Source organism: Rhinolophus sinicus, chromosome 16 (genome assembly GCF_057876585.1).
Source record: "Rhinolophus sinicus isolate RSI-liver-muscle chromosome 16, RSI-T2T, whole genome shotgun sequence".
Classification (NCBI taxonomy): Eukaryota; Metazoa; Chordata; class Mammalia; order Chiroptera; family Rhinolophidae; genus Rhinolophus; species Rhinolophus sinicus.
The window spans coordinates 120,509,672-120,535,029 of NC_142516.1; the positions used below are offsets into that span (position 1 = coordinate 120,509,672).

At 38.8% G+C, this 25,358-nt stretch overlaps 2 protein-coding genes across 9 annotated transcripts in view; one reads left to right on the forward strand and one right to left on the reverse strand.

Annotated features, from left to right (window-relative positions):
- The window catches only part of MTUS1 (microtubule associated scaffold protein 1), a 141,281-nt gene extending 119,153 nt beyond the window's left edge, over positions 1–22,128 (forward strand). For all 6 annotated transcript variants that reach the window (XM_019737997.3, XM_019737995.3, XM_088793339.1 and 3 more), the window contains 7 exons: positions 11,350–11,564; positions 12,341–12,446; positions 13,508–13,581; positions 13,732–13,827; positions 16,611–16,727; positions 19,221–19,318; positions 19,869–22,128. In XM_019737997.3, the coding sequence (XP_019593556.3) occupies positions 11,350–11,564; positions 12,341–12,446; positions 13,508–13,581; positions 13,732–13,827; positions 16,611–16,727; positions 19,221–19,318; positions 19,869–20,082 (920 nt within the window). In that variant the 3' untranslated portion in view covers positions 20,083–22,128. The remainder of the gene's footprint in view (positions 1–11,349; positions 11,565–12,340; positions 12,447–13,507; positions 13,582–13,731; positions 13,828–16,610; positions 16,728–19,220; positions 19,319–19,868) is intronic.
- Positions 21,501–25,358, reverse strand: part of PDGFRL (platelet derived growth factor receptor like) — a 60,661-nt gene continuing 56,803 nt past the window's right edge. For all 3 annotated transcript variants that reach the window (XM_088793341.1, XM_088793340.1, XM_019738001.3), the window contains 2 exons: positions 24,769–24,908; positions 21,501–23,270 (listed from right to left, as the gene is read on the reverse strand). In XM_088793341.1, coding sequence (XP_088649467.1) covers positions 23,082–23,270; positions 24,769–24,908 — 329 coding nt within the window. In that variant the 3' untranslated portion in view covers positions 21,501–23,081. The remainder of the gene's footprint in view (positions 23,271–24,768; positions 24,909–25,358) is intronic.

Here is a 25,358-nt window from a genome sequence, read left to right on the forward strand (position 1 = left end):
GTTTTGTCATTCTGGAATTTCATAGAAATGGGAATACACAGTATGGTTTGTTTTGTGTCTAGCTTCTTTCACACAGCATAATGTTTTTGAGCTCCATCCATGTTATTTTTTATATACTCTGGTCTTTTTAACTTATGTCAGACACTTTACGATCTCATATTCTTCATTGTGGTCATGTTTAATGACTATGGGAAAGTGTATCCAGTGGATAAAGCATAATTTCACCTACTCCTTAAATAGCGTTGTAGTGTAGCAAGGGTTTCATTGTCAGCTGTGTTCCCATCCATTCCTATGGCTTCAACTACCACCTATAAGCGGTGATGACTTACTGATGGATTTTTCTGGTTCTCTCTTTCCCAAGCTGCAGATGTGTATTTCCTAGTGAAGAGCTGCCTGCAGAAGAGCCAACACAGTGTAATCAGACCTTCTTTGACTCCCCAGCCTTCTGGTTCCTGAACACTCTGTAGTGTCTTCTCATTCAAACTATTCCTCAGCGTCTATTAATCATTTTATGTTGTGGCATTATTATTCTCCTACCACCCAAGCTGACAACTGAGTCAGACTCCTTTTCCTCCATCTGTCACATGATACCAGTCTGTACTCTAAATATTGCTCAGATGAATCCCTCCTCAGCATTCTGGCTGCTGCTGCTCTAACTTAAGCCCTATAATTTCTCACCTGGACTATGGTACAGTGGTTGCCTAATAGCTCATCTTGTCTCCAGACCTGCTTCTCTCCTCTCCACATGCTGCTGGGATTGTATTTAAAATAAATTGCACATGTGTCCTCTACTGGACATTTTTAACAAACATAAATGACTCCATTTTGGCTTTGGGAAAAAGTCCAAACACTCTAAAGCAACCGTGTATGATTTGACTGTAACTTTCCAGTCCAACTTCATGATGTCTGGATGCTCATTTTCCTTTTCTTCATATTTTCTTTCTCCTCCCCAGGTTTCAGCCATGGGTTTATTCATACTCTTTTGCATGTCTTTGGCACATGTTATCCTCTCTGCCTCAAATGCTCTCTCCTCTTTCCACTACCTTTCTATTTTTTGCCTCTCAAGTGCCTTCTCATTACTCATTTTTTAAGTCCTATCTAAAATATCTTGTCTTCAGTTGAGTTTTGCCCAAATCTTTCAAGCAAGTTAATTGATTGCACCTCCTGTGCCCTTCAAGGCTTTTTGCTCTTATATTTGTTTATAGACCTCTTCTCGCAGTCCAGAACTGTGAACTATTCAAGGACTAGGGTAGCATCTCCTTCATCTTTGTAGCTCTATAGCCAACACTTTTGCCTGGCACTTCGTACTTCATTGAATGAATGATTTTACTAGTGAGGACAGTAGCTAGGGACAATTGGTTTTATCTTCATAATATGCTAATCCTCAGTGGCTTTTGTGCATAAATGTTTTCCTACCAACTGTTTAAAAATAACATGTCTGTTTTTAGGAATGAATAATAAAGCAAGATGAGCTATAATTCTCTTGGAAACATCTCTTGTCAAACATTTATGTCTGACAATCCTAGTTAATCATATCATTTTGAAAGTGTCAGCCTTTGAAATAGATTACAGTTCAATTTAAGAGTCTACATCCACAGCAAATGTTTGGCCTCTGAGATAGGGGATAAATGTGTCATTCTGCTTGTAGTCATGTTGGTGTAATAGAGAGCCATAATTATCTGTTGGGGTTCCTATTTTTTTTAATTAATGTTAGTTATTGAAGTCACATTTTTTGTCTAAATTAATGAAAAGTTCTTTTGTATTTTAAAATTTTTTATCCATCAGATTTAACAGCTAACATGTCTTTTTATACATTTGTTCTGAGTGTTTCTATTTCTTGCTTCAAATGAGATTTTAACCCTTAATTCACTAAAAAGCCTTTCATTTCCCAAAATAATGACATAAAAAACTAGTCGATTTTGCCCTTTCTATTTAAAAATTATGAGATGGGTATAACATTAACATTTATAGAGTTTCAACTGTTTCCTAACATCAGTTGTTCAGCTATAAGTCTACTGGTTTGCATTTTATTGAGAGAGAGAGAGAGAGAGAGAGAGAGAGAGAGAGAGAGAAATTGAGCTATAAAATTTAAGCTCAATAAGTTAGAAAAGCAAAGCACCTAGATAAGAACTTAGAATGGCTAGACTACACAAGAGAAAAAGCATGGTGAAACTATTGGAAAGGTTGGAAAATCATTTGATATAAGCAATAGTTTGCACTAATAACTACTTTTGGAATCTTTTTGTTTGAGTCAAGAGTTCAAGAAGTCTTGTTAGATTAAAATGTGTCTTATTATCTATTAGGGAAGAGTGTCTTGGCTCTGCCAAATGCAGCGTATATATTGTCTAATCAACACTTAACTGGTGTCTATGAACTTGAGGCTACTCCACACTTTATGGAATGTGTTCATTCTTTCACTGTTCTAGTTTTGTCTACAGTTGGGGTTTAACAAGGCTGTGCACTTAAAGTAATTTTAAAACTCTTTACAGTTAAGTCACTTTTGAGTTGCAGAATTCCAGAAGTGATTTTTGAAGTGGGATTTAATGAAACATCTGTTAATGTAATAAAAACCAACTGTACATCAAAAAAGAATTCTTTTATCTCACTGAGTTGATTGAAGAGGGAGTTGATACCACCTCAAACTTAGCTCGTTCTTTTCCTATGCATGTCTATCTGTCCTAAATGTAGACTTGAGCTGGCTGTATTTATAAGTAAAAAGCAGTGATCTTTCACCTGAACAGATGTACAATATTACCAAGGGTATCTTTTTTGAGAGCCTGTTGAGCCTTCTTCCTTGTCTTGTCCAGTTTTGATATGTTCAGTTTTTCCTAATTTAATGTCATTTGTCTAGAACAGTGTTGCTCAGCCTTCATTGTGAATAAAGTAGACCTGACTGAAATGCAGATTCCCATTTCTGACTCAGGTGGCTTGGGATAGAGTCCAGGAATCTGCTTTTAATGATCACAGGTGATACTGATGGAGGTGATTCCTAGACTACACTTTGACACCACACTAGCTGTCCAGAATGTTTTCTTTTATGTAAAAAAATATAGAAGAATCAAGCCCTGCAGGAAATTATAGCAAATTGCTTTCATTGAATTGAGTCCATTCTTGTACTCAAATTTTGTGCATATTAACGTTTACCTGTGCTTTTGAACCTCACACCCTAAAAAAATGAACCATCAGGGAGGAGAGGCAGAATAGTAGCTGACTCACAATCTCCTTTTTATTAAGAGTACATTTATTCTTTTGATTGAAATGTGATTTTCTTAAAGTCTTAACTCATTTTTCTCAGGTCTGAAGCTTATAGCAGTATATCAGTTATTCAGCGAGGCTTTCATCTCCAGTCCACTTTCATACCTAAATGTTTTCATTGGTCCATGGATTGTTTGCTGTTGTGATTACGAGAACATCTGTTTTGCAGCATGTTGTTGGCCAGTGAGTAAGTTGAAAAACAGCAAAGCTTTTTATTGGCAGAGAGAACCTGAGGCTCTGTGGATACCCAGCTGGCACCTATGTAATAAGACTGACGGGACCAGTTCAGCATCCCACACACGAGAAAGGGTGTGTCAGGACTAATTAGTATGGGGGAAAGAGATCATTTTTTTACCTGCCTTATCTCGCAGTCTTTCTAGCTTTTACAAGAGAATTAAGTCCTAGTACCTGGAGGTGTCTATTGTATATAGGAATTAACCTCTCTCTTCCTCATCTCAAGTTGAGAAAAGAGCCACTCAGATCAGATTCTGTGTTCTGTGCTATAGAACCTGCATTGAAAGACACTGAGTAGATTGAGTTCTAGACCCAATTCTACCACTTCAGCTTCCTCTCTAGTAAAATGAGACTTAATATCTATTTTATTAACTCAAAACATTATATACCCTTTCTTATGCTAACTTTGGGCTCTGTTTTTCTAGTTCCTTCAGGTGTAGAATTCGGTTGTTTATTTGGGATCTTCCTTGCTTCTTAGTTTAGGCATTTATTGCTATGAAATTATCTCTTAAAACTGCTTTTGCTGCATCCCACATGTTCTGGCATGTTACATTTCCATTTGTCTCAAGAAACTTTAAAATTTTCCCTTTTATTTCTTTTTTGTTCCATTGGTTGTTCAGGAGAGTGCTGTTTAATTTCCATTTGTTCATGAATTTTCCAGTTTTCCTCTTGTTATTGATTCCTAGTTTCATAATACCATTTTGGTCAAAGGAGATAACTTGGTATGATTTCAATCTTCTTGAATTTTCTAAGGCTTGTTTTTTGGCCTAACATGTGGTCTATCCTGGAGAATGTTCCTTGTGTGCTTAAGAATGTGTATTCTTCTGTTGTTGTATAGAATGTTCTGTTAGGACCATTTGATTTATAGTGCTGTCCAAATCCACTGTTTCCTTATTGATTCTCTATCTAGATGACCTAACCATTGTTGACAGTGGAGTATTAAAGTTCCAATGATTCTATTACTGTTTATTTTTCCCTTTATCTCTGTTAGTTATTATATTACATGTAATGATAAATGTGAGAGTAGATTATAAAGTATGAATGGATTTTTAAAAGTTAAATGGTATTATTTATGGGAAAATTGATAGGGCAAGTATTTTGTAAAAGTAAATTTCTAATAAAATGATTAGTGGCAGGCTTTGAAATGAGTTCATGTCAATTCATGTAATTCCTAAAAGCAATCAGAATGCCATTTGTAGCTAATTTTGAAATTTAAGGTAAAAGTAAGGAAAAAGATAAAAGACCTTAGTCTACCACAGTTCTGCCAAATTTCTTGGTCATGTGAAAAAGTAGTACCTTTATGGAAGCAAATCCCAGAGTAGATAGATGATCCTTCCACAAACGTTCTGTGAAGGCTCACTCTACAAAATATAATACTATGTATTTCACTTTATCCTCCCCAAACTATAAGGTTAGCAGAGCAGGTGGTATTTATTCCTTCCATGCATATCAAGAAACTGATATTCAGAAAGTTAGAAGTGCCTGGTGTGAGATAATCTAGGTCCCTACCCTTTTGTTGTTTCTGTAGGCTACTGCCTCTCCACAAAGTAGCAATTTACTTTTAGTATATGTGCTGCCTAAGTGAGCACATCAATTGACTTTTTAAAGATGGCTCCTTGGTTGCTTTGTTCAGTTATATTACTAATTTGCAGATTAGACTCCAGGTTTAAGAGAGGAACCGGCAGTCACTTGACCTGGAAGTGTATCATGACTGGATTTCCCTTAATAGAATATTATGAAGTAATCATGCTGCTACAGTAGAGGGTCGTATGCTCACTCATGGTTCTGGGGTCGGGGTACCTAAGATAAGATATATGTTTGTCTCCCCCTTCCTTTCACACATTGTTGGCAGCATATTATACATGCTGTTCTGTACTTTGTTTTTCCTCTTAACAGTTCTTAAAGATCAATACAAAAAGAATTTCCTCAGTCTTTGTTAACAGCTGTAAATTAGAAAAGTGTAAATTAGTAAATTACTGGAATTGCTGGGTCAGAAGGAATATGCAGAGAAAACATCAGACAAGCCCAGATTGAGGGATAGCCTATAAAATACCTGACTCTTCAAAACTGTCAAGGTTATGAAAACATGAAAGATACACAGATCAGAGAAGACCAAGGCGACATGACAACTAAATGCAGGATAGTATCTGAGATTGGATCCTGGAACAGGAAAAAAAGGACAAAGTTTCGAGTTGGGTTAATAACAGTGTACCGTATTGATTCCTCAGGTTTGACAAAATGTCTGTGGTAATATATGTTAACTTTAGGAGAAACTGAATGAGAGGTTATCTGGGTACTCTCTGTTCTATCCTTGAATTTTTCTGAAAACTAAAAAGATTCTAAAGTTAAAAGTTTATCCTTTAAAAAAGAGCATTAGTGGGAAACTTGGTAAAATCTAAATTAAGTCTGTTGTAGAGTCAATAGTATTGTTCCAGTGTTCAAACCTTGATTTTGACAGATGTCCCATGATTATGTAACATGTTAACATTTGGGGAAGCTAGGTGAAGAGTATACAGGAACTCTCTGTACTCTGTACCTTTTCTATACCTCTACATTATTCTACAATTTTTAAAAAAGAAACTGTTTACCCAAAGAAGTGTGTGCTATTGAAGAAAGAAATGAAGGTGCCCCTAAACTAAAAGCAGGTGCCTGAATTCCCCAGTGGTGAGAGACTGTGAGAAGACCCAAAGCAGGCAAGTAAAGTTGGATGCAAGGCATCTCATTTCCCTCATAAATGGTGCAGAGAAGGGGTAGTCTGCTCAACGAAGGGTTGGCACTCACCACTGACCTTCTCGGAGTATCTGGAGAGTGTGCGTGTGTGTCCAGTTGGGAATGAAGTTGCTTATTTTCTTGTTTGTCTTTTCTTTCTGTCACTTTCTCTTTTTTGCCATCACAGAAATTTGCATGATCTTCCATGTGACCTTACCTCCCCAGTGTTATTTTTCCTTTTCTTTATGTTCTATGTCCAATTTGGATGAAATCACCTAAAAGTTGGGGAAATTCTGTTGCATATAACGTCAAGAACAATAGTAGCAGAATGGGAAGATTTGAAGTGGATGTGTACAGTATGTGTGTGTGCACATACTGTCATGTATGTGTGTGCAGTGTATCTTCTTCAAATACTAGATAAGCAATGCTTCTTTTTAACTGTCACGTTCTGTCATGGAACTCCAAACCTGTCTTTGAAGACTCGTCAAACATATTTGAATTAGTGGGCTTTTGCAAGGCTAGCAATAATAGTGACATTTATTGCATACTTACTGCAGTCAGGCTCTGGGCCAGCTGCTTCACATGTATTATTTTATTTAATCTAGTAGGATTAAATATTATCTCCATTTAAAAAATGAGGAAATGCAGGCTGAGAAACTTTAAGGAATTTGCTCAAATCACATAGCAGATATATGGTGTGGCTGAGATATGAGCCTAAATATTCTAGCTCTATTCTATTAAGACATGTATTTATGTTCCTGAGAATTAAAATTTTTTTGATTGTCTCATGACAGAGCATGATACTCAAATAAAAATTAAGAAATCTGTAGTATTTCAAAAGAATAGTAACAATTTAGGACCATGGCTATATAATGTTTTTCTCTGCAAACAGTATGTTTATCAATCACCAAAGGGAAATTAGTATGGACGAGATGGAAATAATAAAAATCTGACCTCTCCCTCTTAGGGAAGCCCGCCATGACTAATTAGGTAATGGCTCCATTTCTGTTCCTCAGGGATAACTGCTAAAGGACCTGGGATGAATAGTTCTGCTTTTTCAAAGGTTATATTTGACTGTGACATTGGGCCTTTTCTAGATGGCATTCAAAGAATTATTTGGAAAGGAAAAATATCAAGCATTTCACCATTTCTGTCTTTTCCTTGCTCAGTTATCCACGTTTTAAACTGTCAGGGAGTATCTCTTGGTTTTTTTCCTGTTCTGTCATTGGCTTAGGATTCTCAGGCTTTGTTAACCTCAGAGTGAAAAATGTCAACTTCTAATCTGTAACATGGCCTTATGTTTTAGGGCTGATCTTATAAATGAGTTGGTTTCTGTCCGTCTTAATTCTGAAAACTGTGTTTCTCGCTTTAAGGTTGATTGCCGGACATAGCTTTTGCAGTTTTCCAATATGTGGAGGAAAGTTATAATCCATCAATTGTTCCACAGGCAGTGGCTTTTCGGTGCCCTTACTCACAGACATGCTTTTTACAATGATTAAAATACCAGGGACAAAAGAACTACTTTGTACTATGTGGATTTTGCATTCATGCAGTAACTTCTTGAAAACAGTATCACCTAACACCACGTGAACACTCCTTGCCTTATTGCTTAAGTCTAAATTCTGAACAATTTTGTTTGGTTTTGGCTTTGTTGGCTGTCTGATTAATTTGTTCAAAGTGAGTGGAACTCTGGGGAATATGCAAGGAAGAGACGAGATTGAGAACAGGAGTAAGAGTCAGCAGAGGTTGCATTGGAAATCTCTCCTGAACTGTAATAAGTACAAGGAGAACTCCACTCCGTGACTAAAACCTGGGGTGACGTCCCCCCTCGCCCTCCACAGAGTGTGTCCCGTCCACAGGAGCAATCTGAGGACCCCTGATACAATATTTACGTGTGTGTCCTTTAAAAAGTATTTTCACGAGTCTTTGTGCCAAATAAATGTTTCCTCGGAGCCCAGGCCAATTAATTCAAAGTAAAGCCCTTTGTGCGAGTGATCATTTCAGCCCAGCTGTTCTCCGTTGCACACCAGGGTGGTAAACAGAACAAAGGTCCTTGCACAGCTGCAGGCTGATGTCACCCTCTGGGGCTGGGCGTGCACTCTGGGCTGTTGACTGACAGCAGTAAAGCGCTTGCTCCCCACCCTGACCCATCTCCCTGCCCCTCCCTCCCTCTGTCCTCCCTTCACCTCGCTCACAGTGGCGCTTCCGCACAGCTCTTCTAGTTTTGGTTCGCTTAGACGTGTTTATCGGTGATATGAGCATTTGCACGGGCTGGGATCATGTTTTTCCTTTTTTTTTTTAAACTTTGCTGATATCTGGAAATCCAAGGGAATTAAGTGAAAAGGCTGTGGCCCCATATTTTATTTGTGTACTTTGTAAAGGTAGCAGAAGTTAAGGTTGTGTTTACTCATTCGACTAACATTTACTTCCTTGAATCATTTTTTTCTCCTTTGATAAATAGTGCAGTAAGAGGAAAAGTGAATGTGAAAGGTGTGTACTCTAGCAATCAACATAGCCATTATCTTTCACTAAATTCTTTTAAAGGAAAAAAAAATAACTTCCAAAGTTTAGTCCGAAAGGACTGAGTTTTCAGTGATATTCCATGTTGATGGCCTCTATAATCTCGCTTCCCCTACCTTTTGGGTCTTACCTCCAACTTGTCTGCCTTGTGAATACTCTGGTTCCCAAGTCACACTATGTAGTCTCCTACCATTTCTCATGGTGGAACACAGTTTTTACTCTCAATACAGAATCATATCTATATCACAAGGCTATTATTTAAAAAGGAAAAGAAAATGAGTTTTGGTGAGGATGTGGAGACACTGGAACCCTGTGCACTGCTGGTGGAAATGTAAAATGGTACAGTAATTATGAAAACAGTGTGACAGTCCTCAAATAATAATACAAATACCATATGATCCAGCAGTTCCACTTCTGGGAAGAACTGGAAGCGGGGACTTGGACAGACATCTGTTACCCTCATGTTCATAGCAGCATTATTCACAATAGCCAGAAAAGGGAAGCAACCCCAGTGTCCATGGAAGGATGAATGGAAAAGCAAGATGCAGTAATACCTAGAATAGAATATTATCCAGCTTTAAAAGGGCAAGGAATTCTTTTAAAATTATATTATATTTAATTATATTTAAATTAAATTAAATTTAATACATGCTATGACATGGATGAACCTTGAAGACATGGTAAATGAAATAAGCCAGTCACAAAAGGACAAATACTGTATGATTCCTCTTATGACTCCATAGAGTAGTCAAATTCATAGAGACAGAAAGTAGGATGGTGGTTGTCAGGGGCTGAGGAGAAGGGGAAAGGAGAGAGATTGTTTAATTGGTTGGGAGTTTTGGTTTCGGCAAAAAGTTCTGGAGATGGATGGTGGTGATGGTTGCACAACAGTGAGACAATGTGAATGTATTCAATAGCACAGAATTGTGCACTTAGAAATGATTAAAATAGTAAATTTTGTTATGTATATTTTACAAAATTTTAAAAAATGTGTTTTTTTTTAATCTGCTGATCACCCTAGCTGAATGTAAGCCAGCTTGAGTGCGATTCCTTGAGCGCTTAGGTACTGCCTAGTATTATTGCTTCTCATATGTGTATGTCTTATCTTCTCAATTAGACAATGAGCTTGCCAAGGAAAGGCTCCATCTTGTTTCTCAATAGTTCCTGGCACAAGAGGCAGCTGGATAGGGTAGAAGGAACACAGACTTTGGGTGCTGACAGAATCAGAATCCAAACTGCTTACTGCCACCCAGTCTTCTACCACTTACTAGCTATGTGCCCATGGTCAAATTAATTACCGTCTCTGTTGGTCTCCTTGTGTATATTCATATTTAGAAATAAGGCTCTCATAGGATTTCTGTGAGGGTGAGATGAGATAACATGTGTGAGCTCCATTCTCGTGCCAGTAATTGAGTAGTAGTTTTTGTGTTTACTGTTAACTCCTTTCCCTTTCAATAAACATTTGTGGGTTTATTTGAATTTTAAGGATTCTCTTTAGCAGACACTATTTTTGCCATTATTTCAATGTAGCTCATTTTACCTCTGAAAGAATACTGATATGGGACAAGTGACTGGTATTTCTACTACCACGTGGCATGTTCCCAAGAAAACAAGTGACATCACTGCTAGAAATTCATCCCAGGAACCAGCGAATTCTATATTACTTAGGTAGACTAATCATTGATCTCAATCATCCTTTTTTCTGTCCTAAAGCCGTCTCTTCCTTCTATAATGCCTAAAATATATATTCCTTACCAAAATAGAGGTAAGGATGAATTTGGCAGACTCACTATTACCCATTTTATATTAGTCCATGGGCACTCTGGGATATTGAGAAATCAGGTGTCCTCCCGACAGGTACAGTACTACTCTACTTACATGTATTTAACACCAGGGAGAAGTCCAAAGTCAAGTTCCTGAGAAATGATAGATATCTTCTGGGACTTATTATAATGTGTGTGGGTATGTATTTGTGTGTGAGTTCTATAATGTGTTGTTGGGAATTCTGGTTTTGGTTCTGGTGGTGAAGAGTAGAATGCTCTGATTTTAAATTATATTTAATACATTCATATTATGTTGTAGATTTTAAAATGTGTTTTTCCTAAAGTTTTTATGCTTTCGTGATTTGTATTCAGTATATTCTAATATTTTTTTATTAGTGTAGTTTTGAAATAACAAGCTGAAATCAACTCAAATTAAGTACAAGCTTAAAACCCATTTGTTTCTTGTCTCTGATCATCCCTGCTCCTTCTGTGTATTAGTTTCTCACCTCTGGTTGGCTGTCCTTAGAGACATCCGGCCAATCAGGGCCTCTTCTCCTTATGGCCCCTGTACTGATTGGTCACCACGTAAAACAGTGATATTCATTTGGGAACCTGGCTCTTCTCAAGGACTTCTCTTACTGCTTGCTAGACAGAGGTGTTTGTGTGTGTGTGTGTGTGTGTGTGTACGCATGCACACTGCCAGAGACCATGTCCCCTTGTTCCTTTTTACTGTTCACTTCTAAACTATTGGTTTTGAAAATCTGGTCACCTAAGAACTGAGACGTACAGTGTTTATACCTTCAGAGTCACCACATCTGTGTATGAATGTTATGAATTTAGGACACTTATCTTTTTCATCTCTTTTCAGTCACTGCTTCAACCACCTGTGAGAAATTAGAAAAAGCCAGGAATGAGTTGCAAATCGCTTATGAAGGGTTTGTCCAGAAGCTAAATCAGCAGCACCAGACTGATCTAACAGAACTAGAGAATCGGCTTAAAGAATTTTACACCGGGGAGTGTGAAAAGCTTCAGAACATTTACGTTGAAGAAGCCGAGAAGTATAAAACTCAGTTGCAAGAGCAGGTCAGTGCCTTTGGAACCTGAGCACGTTCCTGGTCATGGCTGTTTATTTGAATTCTAATTGTTTGATGATCAACTTCCTGTCATGACCTTCTTTTTGTTGACCATCCCTTGATGAGCTTTGTTTTATTTAAATAAGTGTGAAGAATTTTTTAAATTACATTTTTTCCTTATGCTCAAAGCAATGTACATATGTTAAGCAAAAGGGAAGAAAATATTAAAAACAACCCTTTTTCTTTCTACCTAGAATGAATCCCTTTTTGAGCATTCTGGTGTTGGGCTGCTAAACCATTGCTTTGCTTTTCTTCTTTTTAAAAATGGCACTAGTTTAATAACCCATATTTTTCACTTATAGTATATCATAAGCCACTATTTAATTTCCTTGTTCCCTTTTTAAATGTTTTTTTTCATTTCACACATATTTACCGAGTGCCTACTGTATGCCATGTGCTAGGGACTGAAGATAGAGAGGCCAACATGACGTGGAGCCTCTGTGGCCCTGTTACCGGAAAACAAATCCTCATTCCTTGTGACGGACTCAGCCATTTCCATCAGTGAGCCCCAAGAGGGCTGTGTGTGTGTGTTCCTGAGCTGGACGCAGTGGAGACCTGGGAACAACCAAGTTGGGTTGTTCTTTACATGCGCTAGGTAGCCCTTCAACTTGAATGCAGTCTTATGTGTCAAGTTTCCTAATGTTGCTGCTTACTTATTATTCCACTTAGGACATGTGATTTTACTGGGAAACTGTTGTCCTTTTTTTAAATTTTTTTTTCTTACAGTTTGACAACTTAAATGCTGCCCATGAAACTTCTAAGTTGGAAATTGAAGCTAGCCACTCAGAGAAAGTAGAATTGCTAAAGAAGGCCTACGAAACCTCCCTTTCAGGCAAGAGCGCTTTTCTTCTATTGAAATAGAATAAGATCTAATGGAACAGTGTGATATGTTTTAAAAGGGAAATGATTCATAACTTCCCTTTCCGGAGAATTCCCTGTGGCATTCAGTTTGGAGTGTTTTGGTTTCTTTTTGCATTGTTCAGTGTTACCAGATGCCCTTTCCCTTAAGGATGCAAATAATAGTTTGTGATAAATGACAGCATTTTAGGAAATAGGCGAACTTTTAAAGAACTTAAAGGGCTTTTAGGTAATAGTTGTACTTTCCCACTTTAGGTCCTGGGAGTTGAGGTTAGTTTAGATCCTGGCCGTGGTATAAGAGCCACACTAGGCACAGTTGCTCACCAACTCTCTTGCACACGGCACTGCTATGAAATGTAGATTTCACATTGTTGAATAAAGAATCTTTTAAATTATTTCATCATGGTTGGAACTGTTGAAGTAGAAGAAAGAGAATAAGAAGCCATTTCATTCAGGACATAATTGGCTGCGTAGCTGAAGTTGTGACACTGAACGCCTTGTATCCTACAGAGAAGCGTGTGATGTGTGGTAAAAACCGGCTGTGTGACTTTTGGCAAAGGCCTTTCTCATCAGAAAAATAGAGTTGTTGTGTGAAGTCCAAGATCACAACACATGAAAGTTACTGGCCCAGGGTAGACATTTAGAACACATTATTTCTCTCCCTTCCTGCTAGAAATGGGTTTAATTTTAGATTTCTGTTTGGTTCATGAAGTGCAAATGGAAAAGAACACGGGAGAGTCTGCAGGCCAGGGTTGAGGCACTCCCCTGAGAAGTCTGCTCTGTGTTCCCACGTGCTGGGGACTGCCTGGTCTCTTGTCCTCTGTGGGCCTCAGTGTTCCCAGCAATAAGATGGGAGTATCTGCCTTACTCACCTTATAGAGCTAATCTGAGAGTGGATTAATTTACATAAAAACATCATACAAATATAAAGTAACAGTCATACTGCTTCATAATCACCTCTTACATCTATGTGCTTTAACAACTACAGAACACAGTGATTTCATAGGATGTTCAAAAAATATTATTTCTTTACAGAAATCAAGAAAAGCCATGAATTAGAAAAGAAATCACTTGAGGATTTGCTTTATGAAAAGCAGGAATCCCTAGAGGTGGGTAAATCTCAATACCAAAAAAACAAAACAAAACAAAATCATCATTCTTGAGGTTTGTGTGGTTTTGGTATGTTTCTGTGCACATTTGCTATGTTCCTGGTGTTTGCTTGTTAACTTACGTTCCACATTTCATTGTTTGTGTTTTAGAAACAAATCAGTGATCTGAAGAGTGAAAATGAGGCTTTAAATGAAAAGTTGAAATCAGAAGAACAAAAAAGAATATCAAGAGAGAAAGCAAATTTAGTAAGTTATCTGTGGTCCTGTATAACTCCTGAGCTTTTCTTCTGCTTAGCTGCCTTTTAGAATCAATGAATGTTCAGCAACTAGAGAAATAACATGGGTTTGGATTCTTTTTCATATCTTGCAGTATGCTCTTTAAACAATATAGAAAAGCTTCTTTGTTTATTGATGTCTTTTTTTAAATGCTAAATACTTACATGCAGATGAAGTCCAATATACCGGGGGTGCCAACAAAATGTATACAAGTGGACACTTTGGTCCGTGTTGCTCCATAGTTCACCGTAATCAGAAGTGTCTGGACGCTGATGGGAACCACTGTGAGCACCTCTTATAATTGCAGAAGTCAAACGTGACTTGTATTCATCTTTTGTTGTTGGTATATATTGAGTATTACAATTTTAATAGGTTTTTTCCTTTCTTAAAATGTGTAAACATGGTGTTGGCACCCTGTGTGTATTGCAAGTGGTCTAAGCTAATACCTACAGGAAGACAAGAAAGTTATCAATCAGGGTCAGGGTTTTATTTGAAGACTTCACTTTTTTAATTTAACTGGTGTATTGAGATATAATCTGTATACCTTTTAAAATGTACAATTTAGTGGCTTTAGTATATATTCACAAAGTTGTGCATTGGTCTCCAGTATTTAATTCCAGAACATTTTTATCCCAAACAAAACCTCGTACTCATTAGCAGTCACTCCGCATTTCCCCCCAAAAGCCCCAACCCTAGGGAGCCACCAGACTATTTTTCTGTCCCTATGGATTTGCCTCTTCTGGACAATTCATAAATGGAATCATGCTGTATGCGGTCTTTTGTGTCTGGCTCCTTTCACATAGCTTATGTTTTCAAGGGTCACATGTACTGTAGCATGTATAGGTACTTCATTCCTTTTTATGGCTGAACAATGTTTCATTGTATAGATGACTCTCACTTTTGAGAGGTACAAATTTATCTTGTAAGTTCAACTTTCTCTTGTAACTTGTATCCTTACTCCCCAACCCCACCCCTTTGAGAAAAAAAAACACACAACTGTTTTTACTGCTTCTGTTTTCAGTACCACCATTCCATATATTGGTGCCTTGAGATTGCAGACGCAAAGCTTTTTTTGCAACTTAAAATCTGTTGCCAGCTCATGAAGTACATGTGTGATCTCTCAGTGAGCCCTTTTGCTGATACCCTCATTGGGAGAGTCTCTAGACATTTGAATACAATTAGATGAGGTCATTCAGTGAAACTTCAAAGCTATTTATTCTGGAAGATTCTTAGAAAGAATAGTGATTTCAAAAAAATTTAGACTTAATCTGCAAAAGGTAAACCTTACTAGTGGTTTGGGTTACAGATTTTAAAGCACTTCCTGAGAGTCAGTGGCTTTTGAAAAACTAAGAAGGAAACAGATTGAGGGAAGCAGGACTATCTAATGCCTCCCCTCTGTCTAGGCATGTGAGGTTGTAGGGAAACAAAGCACATATGAGAGTAAGGGAGAAAGGGTCAGGCTGGCAGGGGAGGAGGAAAAAGTGCGGTGGGAACAAGTCTGTAAATGTTCTAATTTTAAAAATTTATAGTAAAGTATGCTATTTTAACAAAAAATGAGATAGGATAAAAAATAATACATGTAAAAGGATAACAGCATAACAAACGTATGAAATATCTGGAAGAAGCCTGCAGTAAGAGTCCCTGCCCCAGTATTTCCAGCTCTAGTCCGTTCCCTGAGCAGCTCACTTGAGCTGTGGAACCTGTAGTCTCCTTCTGTGAAGTGAGAGGTTTGCTTAAGTAGTCCCCAAGGGCCCACTTCCTGATTCTCCCTGAGGACTGGTCCAGAGCATTAACCACTGCCCAGGAGGATGGTATTGATCTTCTACACCACTGCTGCTTTTCTAAGAAATTACCTCATTAAACATCTGAGCAGTAGATCTTGTGCTGTTCCTTTGTATCATACATTTCGGATGGTTCACTTGAACTTCTGTAAATTGAGGAGTCGGGAAATTAGTGTTGGGCTCTAAGATGATATTTCCCCTTATACAATTGTTTATTTTGGATAGACTCTTAGTTGTGCATGTGCTATATGCCATATAGGTATCAGGATGTCACAAAATAAAATGTTAGGGTGTTATGGCTGCCCTAGAAGATTGGCCAGGCCAACATAGTCACATCATAATAAAAATCCAAAAGACGCACAACATTGTCATTTTGTTGTTTTCCAGAGAGCCCTATATACTGGGGGTGACAAAAAAAATGTACACACGTGACTTTTGTTATCGGTATATATTGAGTATTACAATTTTAAGTTTTTTCCTTTTTTAAGATGTGTATACATTTGTTTTTGGCACCCTCTGTATGTACTTGCCTTTTCATTCCTGATCAGTTACTGACTTTGGTAAGAGCACTGTTATTCCTTTTTCTCCCTCCAAACACCAGTAAAAGAACTTGGAATTGCCTGATCTCTAGCCAGAGTTCTGTTTTGTATCATAAGCAACGGTTTTTCTCCAACTTCCTATAAAATATTTGATGCTACAATATTTTTTCCATTAAGGTACTGATAAATAAGTGAAATGTTTGCTTTCAAATATGAAAGGTTTTATTTCATTCTTATAACCAACAACTTTGAGGTTAAAGTTATCCTAACTCTTTTTTCACCTTTCTTTGAAACTCCTCTAAGAAGGTGGAAGTCTCTTGCTGCTTCTTGCTTGTCTAATTTCTAAATCTAATCAAAGATTATTTATATTGAGGATTTGAATTATGCGATTGTTTAATGATCAGTCAGAGCTATTGCCTGGTGTCTTTTCCAGAAAAACCCTCAGATCATGTATCTGGAGCAAGAGTTAGAAAGCCTGAAAGCTGTGCTGGAGATCAAGAACGAGAAGTTGCACCAACAAGATGCCAAGTTAATGAAAATGGAGAAACTGGTAGGTTTCTTTCAGAGCCTCCCCAAGTACAATAGTTTCAGTGAAATAGGACCTGTGTTTTAACTGCTACTGAAAGCTATTTGGAAAGACACGAAAGGTAAAAGAGATTATATTTTCTACATTTGCTTAAGGCTTGTTCATTGCTGCCTTCTGGAATATGTTTTATTTTTCCAAGGAACATGTAAAAAGCATTATTTGCTTCTTGGAAAAACCACTCCAAAGAAAGCAGGCTCCCATTTCAGGGGTCTGTGAATCTTCCCCTGCATAAGAAGAATTTCAAAATAATGTGAAAACAGGGCTTTAAAATATCACCAACTCTGGGCAGACTTTGTAGGCCCAAAACAGTTGGATACGTAAATTAATCACATGGGAGCAATTTAATCTTGCCATCTAAATTCTTCATCTTGTTTCTTGCGAATTAGAATGTGATAAAAGAATTGTGCTTTAATAAAAATCCAGTTGGACAAATAGCAAGCATTATGGAAAATATGAAGTTGAGTCTGCAGCCTCTAGGACAGAGAACTGATGTTAACTTGTGACAAGTCTGTCCAGAACTACGTGTTTGAGCAGCATGCCCAATGTTCTGTTGAGTCTTGGCCCAGCCCTGGAACACGGCTGCTACTCGCCAGGAGTCGCATTAAGTGGGCAGCGTTTGGCAAGGACCTAAGTGATCCCAGCCACTGTGGTACTTTGCTCGACTCTGCCTGCCTCCTTGCACTGCTTGGCCCTTCTCCCCCCAGTTATGAATGACTGATTGTTGAGTAAGTGCCTCATTCGAACCCAAACCAGCCCTGGACCATAGAGAGCATGGAGGTTACTCTTTGTTTGCTTTTTTTGTTTCGGTACTTGGTTTGGTTTCCTTCTAGGGTCTCTGACGTCTTTATTGAGGGAGGTAAGGGCTACGCTGCAATATGAATGTATAGGCCCTTTGAATTACCAGGATTTTTTTTTTTTTAAGGCAGGAAAGGAATTCATGGTTTGTGAATGGGCCCAATCTAAGGAGTCTGATAACTGCTAATCTGGCCATCAGTGATGACTCAGATAACCCTGCTACTAATTGGTTGCCCCATGTACCACTCCTGCATCAACTTTTCAAAATAGCATGGGCAGAAAGAACAGACTCTGCTGTAAAATTACTAGCACATTTTAATTTTTGTTGATCCATAAATATTTCTGTCTCTTGCCATGCCCAAGAGGTTATCATGATATAAATCAGCATTGTATTACATATATAGAAAAGAATGGGTTGGTACAATGACAGGTAAACCCACTGTTACCTACTTATTTGTAAATTCCAAGTCTGTAGAAAACAAGACCCTTTGTAGAAAGCAAGGAGGCTTTCTCAGTATGAAAACTAACTCTGCCACTAATTAACTCTGTGACATCTCCAGGGCTGGGCTAGTTTTCTCTTCTATACAATGAGGAATTGAACAAGATAATATTTTAAGGCCAGTTACTGCTATAATTACAGAAAATTCCAAGGCCCCCTTTTTCTTACACCCTAGTTCTTTTTTTGGTAGTTATTTCACCTGATTGGCTTGTCCTGAGCATTTTCTAGATAATAGGATATACTAAGAACAATAGGACTCTAAAAGCCATAATCAGATTAGTTACATGCTACAATGACAAGGACTTAGAATTAATTCTGACAGAGCTGTGATGTCACCTCCTAAGCAAGTAATAAAACCTTACCTTTAGAAAGTGAGCTGGGATGTAATCAGCTCTTCATCATGTTAAGTGATTAAATGTCTTCAGGGATTTTATCGTTTAATCTCTCTGCTGATCAATTTGTTTTCCTTGAAAGTTTAGCCTGGGCATGCCAGCAGGAGAACAAATATATCATTAAATGAACCAAGGGAGGCTTTCTGTAAGTGTCACTTCTCTCATTTGAAGCTCCACAGCTTTGTGAATTGCTGCTTTGTGTGGCCCCTCAGAGGTAAATGCTAAAGAGGAACTAGGAAACCATGTTTAAGGCCCTATTAAACATCGCCCAGAACTGTGAACTGTTGGCCTTAGGAGTTTTCATCAAATGTAGAATTATTATTTTTTTTTTGGCTTGCAAAATTGAAAGCTATGATGCCCTTGACAAACACAGGCTCTCTAGCTGCTGTTTTTATTTTACCACCTTGAAACTGAAAGACGCACAACCCAGTTACCCAGTGCAGGACACCAGTTCTCAAGGAGAGTCTAAAAAGGGTGTGACCTGGAACAAATTAGTTACCCCCTGGTATATCAGTTTTCAAGTGGCTCTTGAAAACTAACAAATTTTAAAAAATACATTGAAAAAATCGTACCTGTAGGTGTGCTCTGTTTTGCTGCTTTACATACTATTTTTCAGTGTGACAACGTATAGATATTTCAATATGCAATTAAACTTTCATTAAATAAATCTCTCCAAAGGGTACTCGTATCAGGAATGTGCCTTAGGAAATAAGGGGCTTTATTTACCTATATTTTTCATGTGTAATTGTTGGCATTCTTGTTTCTGCCAAGGTGGACAACAACACAGCGTTGGTTGACAAATTGAAGCGATTCCAGCAGGAGAATGAGGAATTAAAAGCTCGGATGGATAAGCACATGGCCATTTCAAGGTAAAAATAAAAGTCCTGTTTTTCCGATCTCCTCCCTTCCTCGGACATCGAGTGTTACTTTACCACACTCCACCCATGCACCTCCTGGAAATGTAATTAAAGAGGGTGGTTAAAGAGGTACTGATTTATATCTGGAAAATCTGATGGTAGCACTTCATGCTTTTACCTGGACTAAATGCTCAGACCTAAGCAGGCCAGCCTTACCCCTGTGGCCCCTGGCTTACTGACACTGAAAATACTTTCAGAGAACGAGCATCAGGAGACCAAGTAGGAAACAGCCCCCAACATAAGACAGTCACAAGAAATGCACAATACCTGTGGCAGTGTCACTCAGCCTACTGTGAAATTGCCCCCAAAACGTAGCTTTGTTTTGGCCCCTGCTCCTACTTCCAGGGTTTCTCAGCTGGCCAAGCAGCTCAATCCAGGGCTCCCTTTTAGTCCAAAGGGGTCATTTTACTGGACTTGCAAATTTAAAATGGTAAGGACATTTTTTCAGTTTTTCTTTATAACTCAGATCCACGTGGCTTCTGGTTCTTTTTTTGTCTTTAAGGCAACTTTCCAACGAGCAGGCTGTTCTGCAGGAGTCACTGGAGAAAGAGTCGAAAGTCAACAAGCGACTCTCCATGGAAAACGAGGAGCTGCTGTGGAAGCTGCACAATGGGGACTTGTGCAGCCCCAAGAGGTCTCCCACATCTTCCGCTATCCCCTTCCAGTCGCCAAGGAATTCTGGCTCCTTCCCCAGCCCCAACGTTTCACCCAGATGACGCTTTCTGAAAGTGGGGAAGACTGTGAAAGCGTTTTTACAGGTCTGCAGGACTGACCCTAACTGGTCATGGGAGCAAGAGCTACGTTAGCTAATGTGTAATTACCGCACTCGAACTGGAAAGTCTCCACCCGCAGCATCGGCTCCGTATGAGACTGGAACTCTGGAGGAAGAGCTGAGTCAGCCCAAGAGACTCCTCCCAAACGATCTGCATGGACACTGTTGCACAAAGCACTTAAAGAAAAAGAAGGTGAAGGTCTTGTTCATTGCCTTTTTCACGTAAGCATATGGGGAAAAACTCTCAGGGTTTTCTTAAGATAAAGATTTATAACCTTTATAATGTTCTTCACCACAGACACCTTCTTGTGATGTTTATTTTGGGGACGTGTGAATGAAATGGATGTAACGGAGTGTCCTGTGTCTGATGCTGCCTCCTTTGCTGTGTATTGAAACTCAAAAGCTGATTATGTGCTAATCAAATAAGTCAGTGTATGCATTTCTGCAAAAAGCCATAAAAGAAAGAGCAGTAGTTGCTTGAATTATGATTCTCTCCCACCCACTCCGCTTAGCCCTTTGACACAGGGGAAAGAAAATGACAGGGAAGCTTTGACTTCTCCATGTCTGTGCAGTCTCAGTGTTCAGCCACATCAGTAGATACCAGCGAGATTTTTTTTCTGTAGAATTTTAACTTTCCCACGTGAACCTAACATTTTACTACAATCCATTTTCTCAGGCTATGAGCAAATGTAGAACCCTAAGTTTTCTAAAAATCTCTATAAAGAAAAGGGGCAGAAGCAATGGATTGCTTCGGCCTTACTTTTACCTCGACCTAAGCTATCCTCACACACAAACTGTCTTCTCTCATTATTCTCATTTCCTCCCTTTCCTTCCTCACCCAGCCAGAGCCGCAAAAGCAAACCTCCTACCTCCTACCTAGTTTTCTCTGGGACAAGGATAATGGAATATGCTTTTCCAGAGCCAGCTCATCTTCAAGGTGCTGAAACCACTTTCCAAAAAAAACTATGGCCTGGATTGACAGTACAGATTTTCAGAAACCCTAGAGGGAATAAAGAATAAGAATCATTGGCTGGTAGAACTAAAAAAGGTAGGCTTCAGTGCTTATTGTTGAATAGAAGTACTTTGCTTAAACCAGGGATGCAGTATTTAATCGAAGAAAACAGTCTGGGAAGATAATGCTAAGTTTCCATGTACCCTTGGAGGAATCCTTCTGTCCTTGGGAAGGTAGACAGGCCAGCTGACGAGAGCAAATGTGGCTTCCACAACCCGCCTCCATGTTGCATTTCAATTTCTTTTCAAAACTTCACTTACCTCCTCTCTCAATTCTAATACTTTGGGGAAGTGGAAGAACTATGGCTTTTTCTCCATCTCCCTGCATGTGTTAACATTGTGATGTCAGTATTTACTACTCTGTGTTGCTGATGGCTGTACAGATAACCCCTGTAGTAAGAACAGATTCAGGAAACTAGAGGTGGATATTTGATTCATCATTTACATGTACACTACATAGCAAATTGATAGTCATGATGCATGGTTTTTTTATTATTAGCAATTGTGTCTGAAGTCTAAACTTCAGTAGTTTATTATATATGTAACCTTCCTTGTTTGCTTCTGATAAATGGAAACGTAGGTTCACTGCCACCTCCTGGAATATCTCTCTGCTTACCCTTTCAAGTTATTCTCAATGCCATTAGCCAAAGTTGGGTTTGCCATCCATCCCCTCGAATGGTAAATCTTGTGCTGTTCCCTGCTCTCCTCCGTACCATTTAGGTGTCTGGGGAAATCAATCTTACACAATTAGTATAAAATGTCTTCAGAGAATGCCAGACAACTGGAGAGAAGATAGGAAACAAAACAGAGAACTTTAAGATTTTTTTTTCAAACCAAATGTTTCATGTAGGATGCAAAATGTTGGCACGTCATAAAAATATGGTTGTGTAAACAGCTGTAGTTGTGCTCAGTTTGTAGTGATGGAAAGTGTATTTTTACTTTGATCAAATAAATAATGCTGGAATATTCAATATAAGAATTGGAACTTGTGACCTACTTCATTCTCCAAAGTGTTCTTCAGTTTATATCCTTTCTATATCACAGGAGTTGACATCAAGTCTCCTCCTAAGCTATTTCCCAGGAATTTCCAATGCAACCACAAAATTGGTCATGGGCTAAAATTTGGCTCACAGAGCTAGACTTAGAGCTAAGCTTCTCTTTCCTAAATTCAAAGTTATGTGTTTTGGAGAAATAACTTTTTACTGGTTTTAACAATTTCTGCTCTGTAAGGTAACAAAATTGGAACTATGGCCTAAATGTTTTTGAAGATAGTACAAAAAAAGTCTAAATGAAGTTGAATCTTTCTAGACCAGTGCATCTATTTTATATTGAAAGTTAAACTTTTAAAAATATATGCTGTAGATCTTATTGACTGTACTAATCTAGAACTAGTACTTCTGAGTGCAGCAATTTTGTTTTTTTAAAGCAAGGTGCTATGACTTTCTGATAGCTTCATATCATAGTTCATATATAGCTGAACTTGTTACATTTTAGATTCTTGTGTAGTATTATTAAATCAAATAGAATGTTAGGTATTAACCCCAACATTACCGCCACTAAGTCCTTCTGGATGTACTTCAAGCCAATCTAAAACGAGCACTTAGTCCAGTTTTCATTTTTTACAAAATGTTGCTTGTTTAATAGAAATGATTATATAAAGTTGTTTCCATATATGCTTTCTTAGTATAAAAACCAGAAATGCATATATGTAGGTAAGCAATCAAAATACATGCTTTCTGTCAGAGGAGTTAACACTTCTGTTAGACCAGATGACTTCCGTTTAGTTTGGATGTCTGGGTCTTACTCACAAGGCAGGGGTTGGGGGTTGGAGCTTGACATCAGCCTCTGGCAAAGCACTAGTCGAAAGAACGCCGAAGCTGGTTGTGCACACAAATGGGCTTTCCATCAGTCCATTATACTTCATTTTCCAAGTCAGGAAAACTCAACAGTGGTAGCTACTGTAGTCTGTCCTCGGAGATTCTGGGCAGTGCAAATGTAATATCCTGCATCAATGGTCTCAAAGTCTTCAACTGTCATGACGCTCTGGGAGATTCTTGTGGTGTGTCCAAGTCCTCTGTGGATCAGCCTCCAAGTGTCTTGAATCGTCACGGGTCTTTCATCCTGTTTAATGACATCCACATGGACTAAAGCACAACTGACAAGCTGCTACTAACAGCTTCCTTTCCCCCAACACTGCGGAGTGTTCCTTGCGGAGTGTAAAACACATGCTCATAAAAGACTATTTGGTATGCGTAGCTCATGGATGCTTTCACACTGTATAATCATTTTAGACTGCATTTTTTTTCAAAGCAGAGTCTTGGATTTCATTATGCTGTTTGACTCTCTTACCGCCCTTTTCCTTGGTAAGTTTCTATTTGGCATAAGATTTATTCTTTTGAACGTCCAAGAATAGAGAAATGGTATTGGGCATAAGAACATGGATAAAATTTTCCACTGTTCTCTTCACATCGCCCACTTACATCCTCTCGTTCAGTGGTTCCTGTTCACAGAACTTGTAGTCAAAAAGAGCCCAAAGCACTCAACTCTAGTTATGTAAACGAATAAAAGCTCCCAGTTATTCAGATTTGGAAGAGAGAGAAGTATGATTAGTAAAATGTGCCGTCGGACTCCAGTGGGAGAAAAGTTGTACCAAGGGTGGATAATGTGATGTCCTAGATGACATAACTCCCTATTTCCAGAAAGTCAGACGGTCACTTTTAGATGCTTCATCCAAATTTGGTGATAAGAGCATAGTGCCTTCTGGATTCGTTAAAAATAACTAATATAGTATGACTATATTAATCCCCTTTCCGCTCATGAAATAATTGGCAATGTAAAAAATAAAAAAAAATCCCTATTGAAAATCATTAATGCCCTCTAATGGTGACAAGTGTTTAAAAACAAGTACCAGAATTCTGGAAAATACTATTCTCCAGGCAGGTATTTTCCACCAATCACAGCCCTCAAGTCAGAAGTGTATTGGCTACTGAGAACATCTCAAGAGGCCAAATCTCTTCTGGCAACAAAGGGATTATTCCATGTTTGTAGCAAAGCTGTTTATTTTAGTGAGCAGAACATGCACAGAGGCTAAATGAGCTGTAGTCGCTTTTATGGGAAGTCTATTTTAAAATGATCTCTGGCCTCACAGCACCTTTTTGACAGTGCCTGCGTTTCTATGCCCACTTCGTGAATGTCTGCTCAGAGCTCCTCGCCACAGGGCACAATGTGTATGGAGAACACGCCAAAGGAAGCCAGGAGGAGGTTAGATTAGCCTCCAATCAATCCAGAATTAAAACTGAAGATTGAGGTTGGGAGTGGAGAAAGGGGGTGGCCCCCTGCTTTCCCTTTCAAGCCCCTGTCCCCTCTTAAGGGTTATGAAGAAAAATCACATATGAAGAGGGTACACTGAGTGAATTGCCTAATGGAACCAAGTCACCTTTTTTCCTATTTAAAAAAAAAAAAAAAAAAAGCCTTTTGTAAAAGTACATCGTAGAAGCCAGCCAGCCAGCCCCAGCCCCTACCATAGCGCACACATTTCTTGCACTTAAGTTACTGTCTTTATCACTGGGAGATAACCCTGAATAAAAACAAGTGGCTGAGTCTAGGGTCTGGTGCTTACCTTCTGCCCTGGATAGATCCACCTGAATTCCACCTCCACGTCAGGCTCCCCTAGGACACTGCAGAGGACACTGATGTCATCCCCACTTTTCACTTTGTTTGAAGATGCCAAGATGCTTGTCGATGGGGGGCCACTGGGAACTGGAAGTAAGCAGGAGCCAGGGAAAGTGAGATGGGATTCTTGAGTATGACATTAAAGACAAACCTACAGACACATTCTTCGCTTTGGATAGATATGTAACATTTCTACCTTTCTTATAGCTTCCCAATTAACACCAGACCTCCTCTATCCTACCACCTCCTTTGAAGCCTTCCCTCTCTCTCTACGTGCCAGTCCAGAATGGGGTCATCATCCAGAACTCCCCAGGTCCAGCCATGACACTTGTAATTAGGAGAGGAAGCTAAAAGGTCTCCAGGGGTTCCCACGAAGGGAGTCAAGTTGAAGGAAAAGCAGGTACGTGGGGGAGAGAACAGCAGAATGTAGAGAGGGCAACCACATGGGTGGAGAGGAACAGGTGGGTGTGTGGCTGTTCATTCTCAGAAGGAGGTGAACGTCTACATCTAATGAGAAAGAGGTTTGCAGGAAGGGCA